Source organism: Elephas maximus, chromosome 3, assembly GCF_024166365.1.
Source record: "Elephas maximus indicus isolate mEleMax1 chromosome 3, mEleMax1 primary haplotype, whole genome shotgun sequence".
Lineage (NCBI taxonomy): Eukaryota > Metazoa > Chordata > Mammalia > Proboscidea > Elephantidae > Elephas > Elephas maximus.
This window is the reverse complement of record NC_064821.1, coordinates 19,574,024-19,586,237: the sequence shown is the minus strand read 5'-3', so window position 1 is coordinate 19,586,237 and position 12,214 is coordinate 19,574,024. Positions and strand designations below refer to the sequence as shown.

The following is a 12,214-nucleotide window of genomic DNA, read 5'->3' as shown; positions in this document are numbered from 1 at the left end:
AATAGTATTAACTAGATTTTTATAAAAGAAAAAATAAGACATGAAGAGTTAACTATCAAATCAGTAGGATGTAACAGGTCACATTTAAGATATGGATTTCAACTCAGATGACCTTTATTCACTGACATAGAGCTACCAGAATGAAGGAGGTATGGGGATTGTCATGGAAAAGTACACACTTGAGAGTCACATAAAGTGTTTTCAATTAGCTTGGAAGAGTCATGTGAAAGAAGAAATTGGTTTATGTATATAGATACAGGTAGGAAAATCAGAACCAGTGAACAGAAGCCAAAAAGAGAGAGATTTTTGCTAAAGTGTCCAAATAATTATACACATTTAAAATAGAAAAGTGCTACCTGTGACTGAGAGAGTCACTATCATTGGAAGGACTCAATAACACAATATAGCTGGTATTGTAAAGGTGATGACTAGCTGAGATGCTAGTTGACTGTTCACTGAATGTTGCTTTTTACCTTCTGCAGCCTACACACTACCTACATGGAAGCAGAAAACCAAACAAAATTTTCAGAATTCTTCTTGCTGGGCCTTTCAGAGGATTCTGAACTTCAGCCTCTCTTCTTTGGACTCTTCCTGTCCATGTACCTGGTCACTGTCCTTGGGAACCTGTTCATCATTCTGGCCGTCAGCTCTGACCCCCACCTCCACACCCCCATGTACTTCTTCCTGTCCAACCTGTCCTTTGTCGACATCTGTTTCATCACCACCACAGTCCCAAAGATGTTGGTAAACATTCAGACACAGAGTAAAGTAATTTCCTATATAGGATGCCTCACTCAGGTGTATTTCTTCATGATATTTGCTGGACTGGACAATTTTATCCTATCCTTGATGGCTTATGACCGGTTCGTGGCCATCTGTCACCCTCTGCACTATACAGTCATCATGAAGCCCTGGCTCTGTGTCTTGTTGGTTTTGATGTCTTGGGTCATCATTTTCTGGGCCTCTCTGCTTCATATTCTACTGATAACACGGTTGAACTTCTGTATAGGCACTGAAATCCCTCATTTCTTCTGTGAACTGGCTCAGATTATCAAATTGGCCTGCTCAGATACACTCATCAATAACATCTGTTTGTGTGTGTTGACTGTTCTGCTAGTTGTGTTTCCCCTCTCAGGGACCCTCTTCTCTTATTCTCAGATTGTCTCCAATTTGATGAGGATATCCTCTGTTGGGGCCAGGTATAAGGCATTTTCCACTTGTGGGTCTCACCTCTCTGTGGTCTCCTTGTTCTATGGAACAGGCCTTGGGGTCTTCCTCAGTTCTACTGTGATCCATGCTTCCCAGAGAATCTCTATTGCCTCAGTGATGTACACTGTGGTCACACCCATGCTGAATCCCTTCATATACAGCCTAAGGAATAAGGATATGAAGGGATTCCTGAGAAGGCTTCTTTGTAGGGCAGCCTCTTGTGCATGATGATAGCCACTGGCCTCAGGGCTAAATGGACTTTATGGTCCCCAAACCAAATGTCATGAATTTAAATATCCTGATTCTTTTTTCTTCCTCAAAAGACATGCATCATTTCTTCCAATCCCAAAGCAACTATGATTTGCTTTCTATTTGTTATTTTACCATTTTTCCTCAACTCTTTCCTAAGTAAATCCTTTTGACTCTTTTTTCCTATATGCTGTCCATAAAGTTCTTTCTTTAGCCAGCTTTCCTAGAACCATTCCTGAAAATTCCAGACTTAGATTTGCTGCATTAATCTTGTTCAGTGTAGGTGTGGTTTCCCCAAAGGTTAATCTCTCAAACATGGATGCTTTTCATCTTCATTTGGTTATGTGTATGTTTTTCTGTGAAAGAAATAAAATTAAAATCATACAACAGGCATAACCAACTGCTTGTGACATCTGGACTGTGCTTATTGCTTTACATGTATGATTTTATCTTGCCATGAAAATATTTCTTTGAGGTATATTTTCATTCACCCCATTTTTCAGAGGACGAGTCTGAGATTGAGATGAGTTCAACCTGGCAAACCATCACTGAGTTAATACTCCTAACTTTGCTATCCTACTTTGTATAAGAACAATGATGTGGTTTTCAAGTTCAAGGGTGGGAATTTAGGTTTGATAGATTTTTTTTCAGATGATTCATAGTAATTATTGCCTTTGATAACATGAGATTTTGATTCACTGTTTGTGGCCCTTGCTTCTTTTCTTCCTTTGTTTTCTCTTTCTTTCTTCTTCTTTACTTTCTCCCTTTCCTCATTTTATTCTACTTTTATATCTCATTGCAGTTTTAAGGTATATTCAGCAAGACCCTAAAAGATGTAGTAAGCAATACAATGAAATGAGTTGTTCCCTCACATGGTTTATTTTCCGGAACTCTCTGGAGGTGTCATCAGGAATGGTAGTTACACACTTGTGGAGTACATTCAGAGCTTCATTTTTTGAGATTATTGGTAGAATTGAGTCTGTCCCATGAACTGTGGAGTAGTAGATGATGTCAATCAATGCCCCACCTACATTCCCTGGGATCATCTCACCATCTTTATTGCACACCAGTCTGACTGCCAAAGGACAGCACCAGCTGGAACCTACTTTGTCAGATGCATGGTGGCAGAAATGACCTAGAATTATGTATCTCCAGGGGAAGCCTTCATTGAGAGGTGTGGGATACAGCGGTTTACTTGGGGGTAATTCCAAGATGTCTGTTTTGTACATTTTCCAAAAAATTTTCCAGGATGAAAACTCATTCACTGTGGTAGCTGACTTAATGCAAGCTTTGTTGAATGTATTTTCTTCCCTTTTGCACTTCTCCTCTCTCTCATCCATGTTCCTTGCTCCTTCAAGTAAATTGCTTGCACTTGAATCCTCATCTCAGTGTCATCTTCTGTGGGAATCAAAACTAAGAGAGTTGATAAATAAGGGGTATTAAGGGAGCCATGAAAATAACTGGAGACTTTAGGGCCAAAACAAAACTCAGAAGACACACACACACAAAAAATAGTGCTATCGAGTCTTTTCCGACTCATAGCGACCCTATGCAATGCCCCATAGGGTTTCCGAGGAGCGCCTGGCAGACTTGAACGGCCGACCATTTGCTTAGCAGCCATAGCACTTAGCCTACGCCACCAGAAGATACAACTTACTGAAAAATCATAATTCATTAGTGAGAAAAGACTCGTTCAATATGGCTTCAATTTACTTTGATCCATGAAGGTTAATCAAATGTGTATTTATTATCTGCTATTTTTTTTATGTACCAAGTGAGGAGGAGACCACAGAGGTATAAAAAAAAAAAAAAGATTTCAATTCTGAGTAATAAGAATAATCATATCGATGTGTACTAGAAGCTGTTGTAAACAAAAGTAAATATTTTCAACTTACCGTGAATAAATATATGGAAATGTTCCTGAAAAATTATTTTTAACAGCTTTATTGATGTATGAAATCAACGCATTGTTGTAATCCAATGGTTTAAGTAAATTTACTGAATTGTACCATCGTCACCCCAATCCAGTTTTAGAGGGTCTTGTACTACAAAGACAGAGATATTTGGTCAGAGGAAGCTTAGATTGTGTTGAATATGTGGCATCCCCAATGACATAGGAGTCAGGCAGTGCCCCAGGTCCATAAATATTTTATAAAGCAATATTGTATATTGCTTTTCTAGTCTCCTCCATAATGACCTCCTTTCCATAACTGTACAGGAAACAAGTAGGTAAAGAGAGCACCCTGCTGCTCTCTGTTCTATTATACTGAGTGATTTATTAGAATGGCCCCAGGAGTTCTGAACTTATTTGGTAAGACTTGTTACCTAAAACGTACTTATCATTGGGATGACATCTAATAGTATTTGGAAAAAATTAGTGTATTTGTAAACATTTAATTAGAGTAGGGAGAATATCTGTCCTATTTGATTTATTTTCAAACTCTTTCAATCTTAGGCTTCCAGATTTACTGATACATTCATTTTTTAGAAGGAATGTTTGTTGAGAACCTCCTATGTTTAAAGTGCTGGGGACAAAGTAGTGAAGAAAAAATACTTCCTGTCCTTATATAGTTTACATTCCAGTGGGGAGGAAATAAAACAAACAAGAGAACCAATAAAAACATTTGAATTGTGGAAAGTGATATAAAAAAAAAAAGGAAGAAGCACTGAATAAATGGAGAGAGACTGCAAGATTTATTTTAGATAATATTTTCAATACCATGATAAAATAATAGAAAATGGCTGGGATGTTTTAGATAATATTTTTAATATTATTCCTCAACAGTCTAGACCAGGGTTTCTCAACCTCAGCACTACTGACATCTTGGGCTGAATAATTTGTCAGTGAGTTTCTTAGGCCAGGTTCTCTAGAGAAGGAAAACCAAGACAAAGTATAAATACATACACAGAGAGAGATTTATGTCAAGGAAATGACTCACAAGGTTTTAGAGGGTGTAATGTTCCATGTGAATGGGTAGGGATAGAGGTTTCGCCTGACTCATTTAGCTGCAGGGACTGGTGAACCCAAGATCAGTAGGATGGACAGCAGGGCTGTTGCTCACAGGCTGCAAAGTTTGATGAATTCCAAGATCGACAGGCAAGATTGCAGGTAAGCTGCTAACTCAAGTCCCAAGAACTGGAGGTCAGATGAATAAGAGCTAGGTGCAGGATCCAGAACAAGTGAAAACCCCTGCAGGCTTCCAGAATGTCTGCCCACATTCCATACAGGCCACATGGCCAAGGAAACTCCCCTTCAACTGATTGGCTACTCACAGCAAATCCCATCATGGGGGTGATCACATAGCAAATCTCAGTAGGGAAGTGATGACAACATTGAATGACTGCTGAAACACTGAGAATCATGGCCTACCCAAGTTGAAGCACAATGTTAGCCATCACAGTGCACCCCTTCTCAACTTGGCACCTGTACACATCTCCTTAAACCATACATAATCTCTGAATAAAGAAAATTATAACATGAAACTTATGCTTAACATGATACACATGATATAATGAACACACATAAATACAACCAAAAAAGCACTACACCTGTTTACATCTTATATTTTATAAGAAAACAAAAATATCTGATGCACACATAAAAAACAGAAATACTCATAACAGTTATGGTCATCATTTCTGCAACTGATCACATGGCCATAACTGGTATTTTGAACTACCATGTTCTACCGCCCATTCCGTATTCCCTTTGCCCTCAGCAAGCACCTCAGCTAGTCATGGTTCTTTGCCTGGTGGGGTGACCCAAACCTTCATTCCTGAAGAGCCTTGGTCATTAGTAATCATGTCAGAACTGGATTGCTGTAGTTTTCCAAATAGGGCATGGTAGTACCCTGTTCTTAAAACTACTAAGTGCTGTAGTTTTAAAAACAGGGCATGGTCGTCCTAACAAATGTCCTAAGGGATCGCCTGCATTCCAGACATACTTTTTGTCTTAGTCATCCAGTGCTGCTATAACAGAAATACCACAAGTGGATGACTTTAACTAAGAGTAATTTATTTCCTCACAGTAAAGTAGGCTAAAAGTCTAAATTCAGGGCATCAGCTCCAGGGGAAGGTTTTCTCTCTCTGTCAGCTCTGCAAGGTCTTTGCCCTCAATCTTCCCCTGGTCGAAGAGCTTCTCAGGCTCAAGAACCCTGGGTCCAAAGATGCACTCTGCTCCTGGTGCTGCTTTCTTGGTGGTATGAGGTCACCCACTCTCCGTTTGCTTCTATTTCCTTTTATCTCTTAAAAAAGTGGTGCAGGCCACAACCCAGGGAAACTCCCTTTACTTTGGTTCAGGGAGGTGACCTGATTAAGGGTGGTATTACAATCCTACCCTAATCCTATTGACATAAAACTACAATCACAAAATGGAGGATGACCACATAATACTGGGAATCGTGGCCTAACCAAGTTAACACACACATTTCTGGGGGGACATTATTCAATCCATGATACTCTTATTGTAAGGGGGAGGGGGAGAGCTTTCACTCAGGAAGAGGAAGGGGCAGGGGGTCGTGACAATCTTCAATGAGACAATCCCTACAAAGAAAGAGACAGGGGTGCTCACAATCCTCAATAAGACAGTCCCTACAAAGGAAGAGACAGGGGTGGTGACATTCCTCAGTAAGATGGCCGTTACACAGTTAAACTTCAAACCAAGGAAATGATCTTTACAGGGGTCTTTGATTTGATAAAGTCCTTAACTTGATCAAGTCCATAACTTGATAAGATCCCTAACTTGGTAATTAAACCTTAAGCCAAAGAGATAGCCTTCATAGGGGGTCCTGTCCTGGCTTTTAAATGTTAACAGAGACAGATACGAGACAAGAAGGATATAAAAGCCTAAGAAAAGGACTATCAGGTAACTCAGATTCTTTCTCTACCTGAGTAGCCCACTTGAAGCTTCCTAGTCAAGTGTACTTTTACTACTAACCCTCTGCTTGCTAATAAACCTCTGTTTACTTGCCACTATTTGTCTCAGTGTTTGAATTCTTTCCTACACCAAAGACGAGAACCAAGGCCATTCTCCGGTAACATTATTACCTCCCTTATGTAATATCAACCTGATTTCCTCTTCATAATCAGGACCAATCACAATAGCCAGTATGGTAACTCCCTTCTTTGCCTGTTGATCCAGAGGAATAAGGAGCCCAAAGTAGACAGATGGCATTCTTAGTTTCCAGCTCAATGGAATCAGTGATGTGTCTCCAGGTGGGAGAATTCCTCCCTTTGGAACTAAGACCTCTAGACCTGCAGAGCATAAGGTCTCAGGGACAGGAAGCAAAAATCTTGTGAGTAGGTCACTAGGGGTAATAGTGAGTGGTGCCACTCCTATTTCCACACGTTAATTCCTGGACCCGTGAATACAGGTCATGGGAGATACAGCACCACATATTGGATCCTGGTTTAGAGCAATACAGCCTCCTGGAGAACATTGCCCCATCCCTGTAATGTATTGACACCTAGCTGGTGGTGTAACTGTGTCTTTAGGAGGCCATTCCATCATTCTATCAAGCCAGCTGCTTCAGAATGATGGCAAACATGGTAAGACCAGTCAATTCCATGAGTATGGGCCAACTGCTGCACTTCATTTGCTGTGAAGTGAGTCCCTTGATCAGAGGCAATGCTGTGCAGGATACCATGACGGTCGATAAGGTATTCTTTAAGTCCACAGATAATAGTTTTGGCAGAAGCACTGAATGCAGGGAAGGCAAACCCATGTCCCGAGTAAGTGTCTATCCCGTTAAGAACAAAACACTGCCCTTTCCATGATGGAAGTACTCCAGTGTAATTAAATTGCCACCAGGTTGCTGGCTGATCGCCTTGGGATGGTGCCATATCAGGGACTCAGTGTTGGTATCTGCTGCTGGTAGATTGTGTGCTTAGCAGTGGCTCTAGCCAAGTCCGCCTTGGTGAGTGGAAGTCCATGCTGCTGGACCCATGCATAACCTCCATCCTTGCCACCATGACCACTTTGTTCTTGAGCCACTTGAGCAATGACAGGAGTAGCTGGGGAAACAGAATGACTAGTTCCCACAGAATAAGTCATCCTAATCACTTGATTGTTAAAATCTTCCTCTGCTGAGCTCACCCTTTGTGACACATGAGACACAAATATCTTTACTTCTTTGGCCCATTCAGAGAGATCTATCCACATACCTCTTCCCCATAAAAGCTTGTGTCCAATTTTCCAATCATGTTTCTTTCAAGCTCCTGACCATCCAACCAAACCATTGACCACAGCCTGTTGTAGAGCCTTCTTTTGTTCTGGGTACCACTAAAAACTAGCAGCTCTTCAAGTCACTTATAAATAGGCTGGAGTAACATATCCAAATGAGGAATATGCTACTCCAAAATTCAAAGAGGCCCACTAGGTGTTGTGCCTTCTTTTTAGTTTTGGGAGAAGCCACATGCAATAACTTATCCTTCACTTTCGAAGGAATGTCTTGATATTCCCCACACCACTGGACCCCTAGTAATTTCACTGAGGTGGAAGGTGCCTGAATTTTTGTGGGATTAATTTCCCACATTGTTGCACACAAATGTTTTATCAGTAAGTCCAGAGTCATTGACACGTCTTCCTTACCGAGTCCAATCAGCATAATACCATCAATGTAATGGACCAGTGTGAAGTCTTGTGGAAGGGAAAGTTGATCAAAGTCCCTGTGGACTAAATTATGAAGTAGGGCTGGAGACTTGATGTAGCTGTGAGGTAGGCAACTGAATATGTATTGCTGGCCTTGCCAGCTAAAGGCAAACTGCTTCTGATGGTCCTTAAAAACAGGTATGGAGAAAAATTCACTAGCCAGATCAATAGCTACACACCAGGTACCAGGAGATGTATTAATTTGCTCAAGCAATGAAACTATGTTGGAACTGCAGCTGAAATTGGAGCCATCACCTGGCTAAGTTTTTGATAATCCACTGTCATTCTCCAAGATCCATCTTTTTTTTTTTTTCCCACAGACCAAATAGGGGAGTTGAGTGAGGATATGGTGGGAATCAACAACCCCGCATCCTTCAAGTCCTTAATGGTGGCAGTAATCTCTGCAATTCCTCCTGGAACGTGATATTGCTTTTGGTTTACTATTTTCCTAGGTAGCAGCAGTTTTAACGGCTTCCACTTGGCTTTTCCTACCATAATAGCCCTTACTCCATCTGTCAGGAATCCAACATGGTGGTTAAGCTAATTGCTGAGTGTATCTATTCCAATTATATATTCTGGAACTGGGGAAATCACTACAGGATGGGTTCAGGGACCCATTAGACCTACTGTGAGATGGACGTGAGCTAAGACTCCATTAATAACCTGACCCCCATATGCCCCCACTCTGACTGATGGGCCATAGTGACATTTTGAATGTCCGGGAATTATTGTCAATTCATAGCCAGTATTCAGTAATCTCTGAAAAGTCTGATTATTTCCTTTTCCCCAATCGATAGTCATTCTCATAAAAGGCCATAGATCCCTTTGGTAAAGGTTGGGAGAAACATTAACAGTACAAGTTTTTGACTGCATATTGGAGCCCTTCCTCAGCGGGACCCGGCCTCCCCTTCGATCAAGGGGTTGTGGGTCTGTAAACTCAAGTCTGGGAATTGATTGAGAAGTCATGACTTTCTATTCTGGTGATTTGAGTTAGAATGCTGTTCACTTGACCTAGAATTCATCCACTGGTACAGATCAAATATTTAGTAGATTTCATATTTACCTCACTCCTAGGAACACAATGACTAAGTAGCCAGCAGCATAAGTCCCTACAAGTCAGACCATCCTTATTACAGCTTCAACACTGTTTTCCGTTATAGTAACTATGCCTACCTTTTCTTTGTTGATTGACTGCCGCCACTTGGCCCCTACCACCACTCATATCTGACTTACATAAAATAACAATCACTGCAGTCTTCAAGGATGTTGGGGTTGCCTTCACAAATTTGTTTCTCACAGTTGTGGTATGAGGTGTGTCTTCTGGGCACTGTATGTGTGGGTCTGTGGATCTAACTGATAAATCCACTCTTGCAGGCTGATTTCCCTAAGCCTTTGGAAACCTTCTTTCTATGATTGTATGAAGGCAGTTCTGGTACTTCAGCCTGATTTAGTGTAGGCCACCGTGTATCCATGCTTCAGCCATCCAACCAAATAAACTATTAGATCCTTTCCTAACTTCTCAAGCTGAAACAATGAATGAAGAATCTGTGCTCAGTGAGTGCATATCAATAAAATCAGACTGATTCATCTTTATGTTCTTTGCACCATTATCCCACACCCTTAACAGCCATTCCCACACATATTCCCCATGTTTCAGTTTGCACATATTAGAAAAGTCAAGCAGTTCTTCTGGAGTGTCACAAACTTCCTCCTGGGTCATACGTTGCACTTCACCTTTTGGAGTTCGCTGGGACTTTAGTCTAGTTGTAGTTCTAGAAGCCAAAATTGGTGGAGAAATGTTTGAGAACATTCAACATTGTCTTGTAAAGCTTCTGCCTTAGGCAATGTCCCAGGCAATGACTCAGACAAAGGCGCTTTAGATGCAGCTAGGTTAATCTCATTAGATGGGAGTAGAGGGACTAGTGGTTTGTTTGGAAGGAATGGTTCAGCAGAATTTAGGGGCTCAGTGTCTCTAGCTTCCTGATTATCTGTCCATATGTCCCCATTCCAGAGATCAGGATCCAATTTCTTCCCAATCAATGCCATCGCTTTAACTTCAGGCACCTCTTAAGGTTGGCAGTTGTTTTGGCATTGTAATTCAGCCACTCTTACAATATGACTCTGCATCTGGTTTTTGGTAATATCAGCTGTGTTACTACAAGAAATAGGACTTTCTTTCAAGGGACAAGTGGAAATTTTGAGGTTGTTTATAAAGCACTTGAGCTTTGACTCTGAAGCCCTGAGCTCATTTCTTTCTTTCACCAGTTTGTCTAGCAAAAGTAGGACCAAACAACCAGCTTCCTTATGCTTCTCATTATGAAAAAATTGTAGAAACATATCATTCATGCAATCATCCAGAGCCTCGCCATTCACCAATACCTGATCCATTGTTGGTGATATTTTACATATTTGAATTGCTACCTCTTGCCATGAATTAGCAGTGCTCTCTTTACTACTGGAAGTGGAGTCATCAACATCGCTAAGAGTAACCAGACTTGAGAACAAATTTAGAAAATTCATCCTTGCAATTGTGTTTCTCTAGAACCACTCTCAGTACCAAATATTTTAGGCAGGGTTCTGTAGAGAAGCGAAACCAATAAAGTGTATAAATATATAGAGAGAAAAAAAAAGAGAGATTTATATCAAGGAAATGGCTAACGAGGTTGTAGACGCTGTAGCCTGCCAAGTCCACGGGTCAGGATAGAGGCTTCTCCTGATTCAGGTAGCTGCAGGGGCTGGCAAAACCAAGATTGACAGGTTGGAGAGCAGGGATGTTGCTCACAGGCTCTGAAAATCTATGAGTCTCAAAATCAGCAGGCAAGACCACAGGTAAGCTGCTAGCTCAAGTCCCAAGAACTGAAGTTCAGGCGAACAGATGCCAGGTGCAGGATCCAGAATGAGTAGAAGTCCCCGAACCCTGCCAGAATGTCAGCCCACACACCATGCAGGCCACATGCCCAAGAAAACTCCCCTTCAACTGATTGGCTACTCACAGCAGATCCCATCATTGCGGTGATCACATATGAAATCTCAACAGGGAAGTGACCACAACATCACAGGACTGCCAAAACACTGAGTATCATGGCCCAGCCCAGGTGACACACAATCTTAACCATCACAGTGGGGACCTGTCCTGTGCACATGTTTAAGAGCATCCCTGACCTCTACCCATTACATTCCAGCACTCTACGTCTCAACTGTGAGAACTCTAAATGCATTCAGACATTACCAATTGTCCCCTGGGGGTAAAATAGCCCCAGTTGAGAACAATTGCTCTAGATGGTGCAGAAGTTGATGCCCTTAACATTACAGGAGAGAGGAAAAACAGGAAATGCAACATTTAAGGGAGAATAAAACATCAGTTTATTATGGCAAGAATTGAGTTAGAGGAGATTACTGAACACTTCATTGGTGCTATTACCTCAGAGGTGAACTACATTGGGTTGGCCTTCATCAGTCTGCTCTTGTGACAGTGTTGTTGTTGTTGTTGTTGTTAGGTGCCATCGAGTCAGTTCCGACTCATAGCGACCCTATGCACAACGGAACGAAACACTGCCCGGTCCTGTAAAAAAAAAAGCCATCCTTAAAATCGTTGTTATGCTTCAGCTCATTGTTGCAGCCACTGTGCCAGTCCACCTCGTTGAGGTTCTTCCCCTTTTCCACCGACCCTGTACTCTGCCAAGCACGATGTCCTTCTCCAGGGACTGATCCATGTAAGACGCAGTCTCACTATCCTTGCCTCTAAGGAGCATTCTGGTTGTACTTCTTCTAAGACAGATTTGTTTGTTCTTTTAGCAGTCCATGGTATATTCAATGTTCTTCGCCAACACCACAATTCAAAGGCGTCAACTCTTCTTTGGTCTTCCTTATTCCCTGTCCAGCTTTCCCATGCATATGATGTGATTGAAAATACCATGGCTTGGATCAGGCACACCGTAGCCTTCAGGGTGACATCTTTGCTCTTCAACACTTTGAAGAGGTCCTTTGCAGCAGATTTTCCCAATGCAATGCGTCTTTTGATTTCTTGACTGCTGCTTCCATGGCTGTTGACTGTGGATCCAAGTAAAATGAAATCCTTGACAACTTCAACCTTTTCTCCGTTTATCA

At 41.5% G+C, this 12,214-nt stretch overlaps 1 protein-coding gene across 1 annotated transcript; it reads left to right on the top strand.

Annotated features, from left to right (window-relative positions):
- Positions 1-498: 498 nt before the first annotated feature.
- On the top strand, positions 499-1,437 carry LOC126070996 (olfactory receptor 7D4-like). Its single transcript, XM_049875310.1, has one exon. The coding sequence runs from the start codon at positions 499-501 to the stop codon at positions 1,435-1,437; it is 939 nt and encodes a 312-aa protein (XP_049731267.1).
- Positions 1,438-12,214: the final 10,777 nt, after the last annotated feature.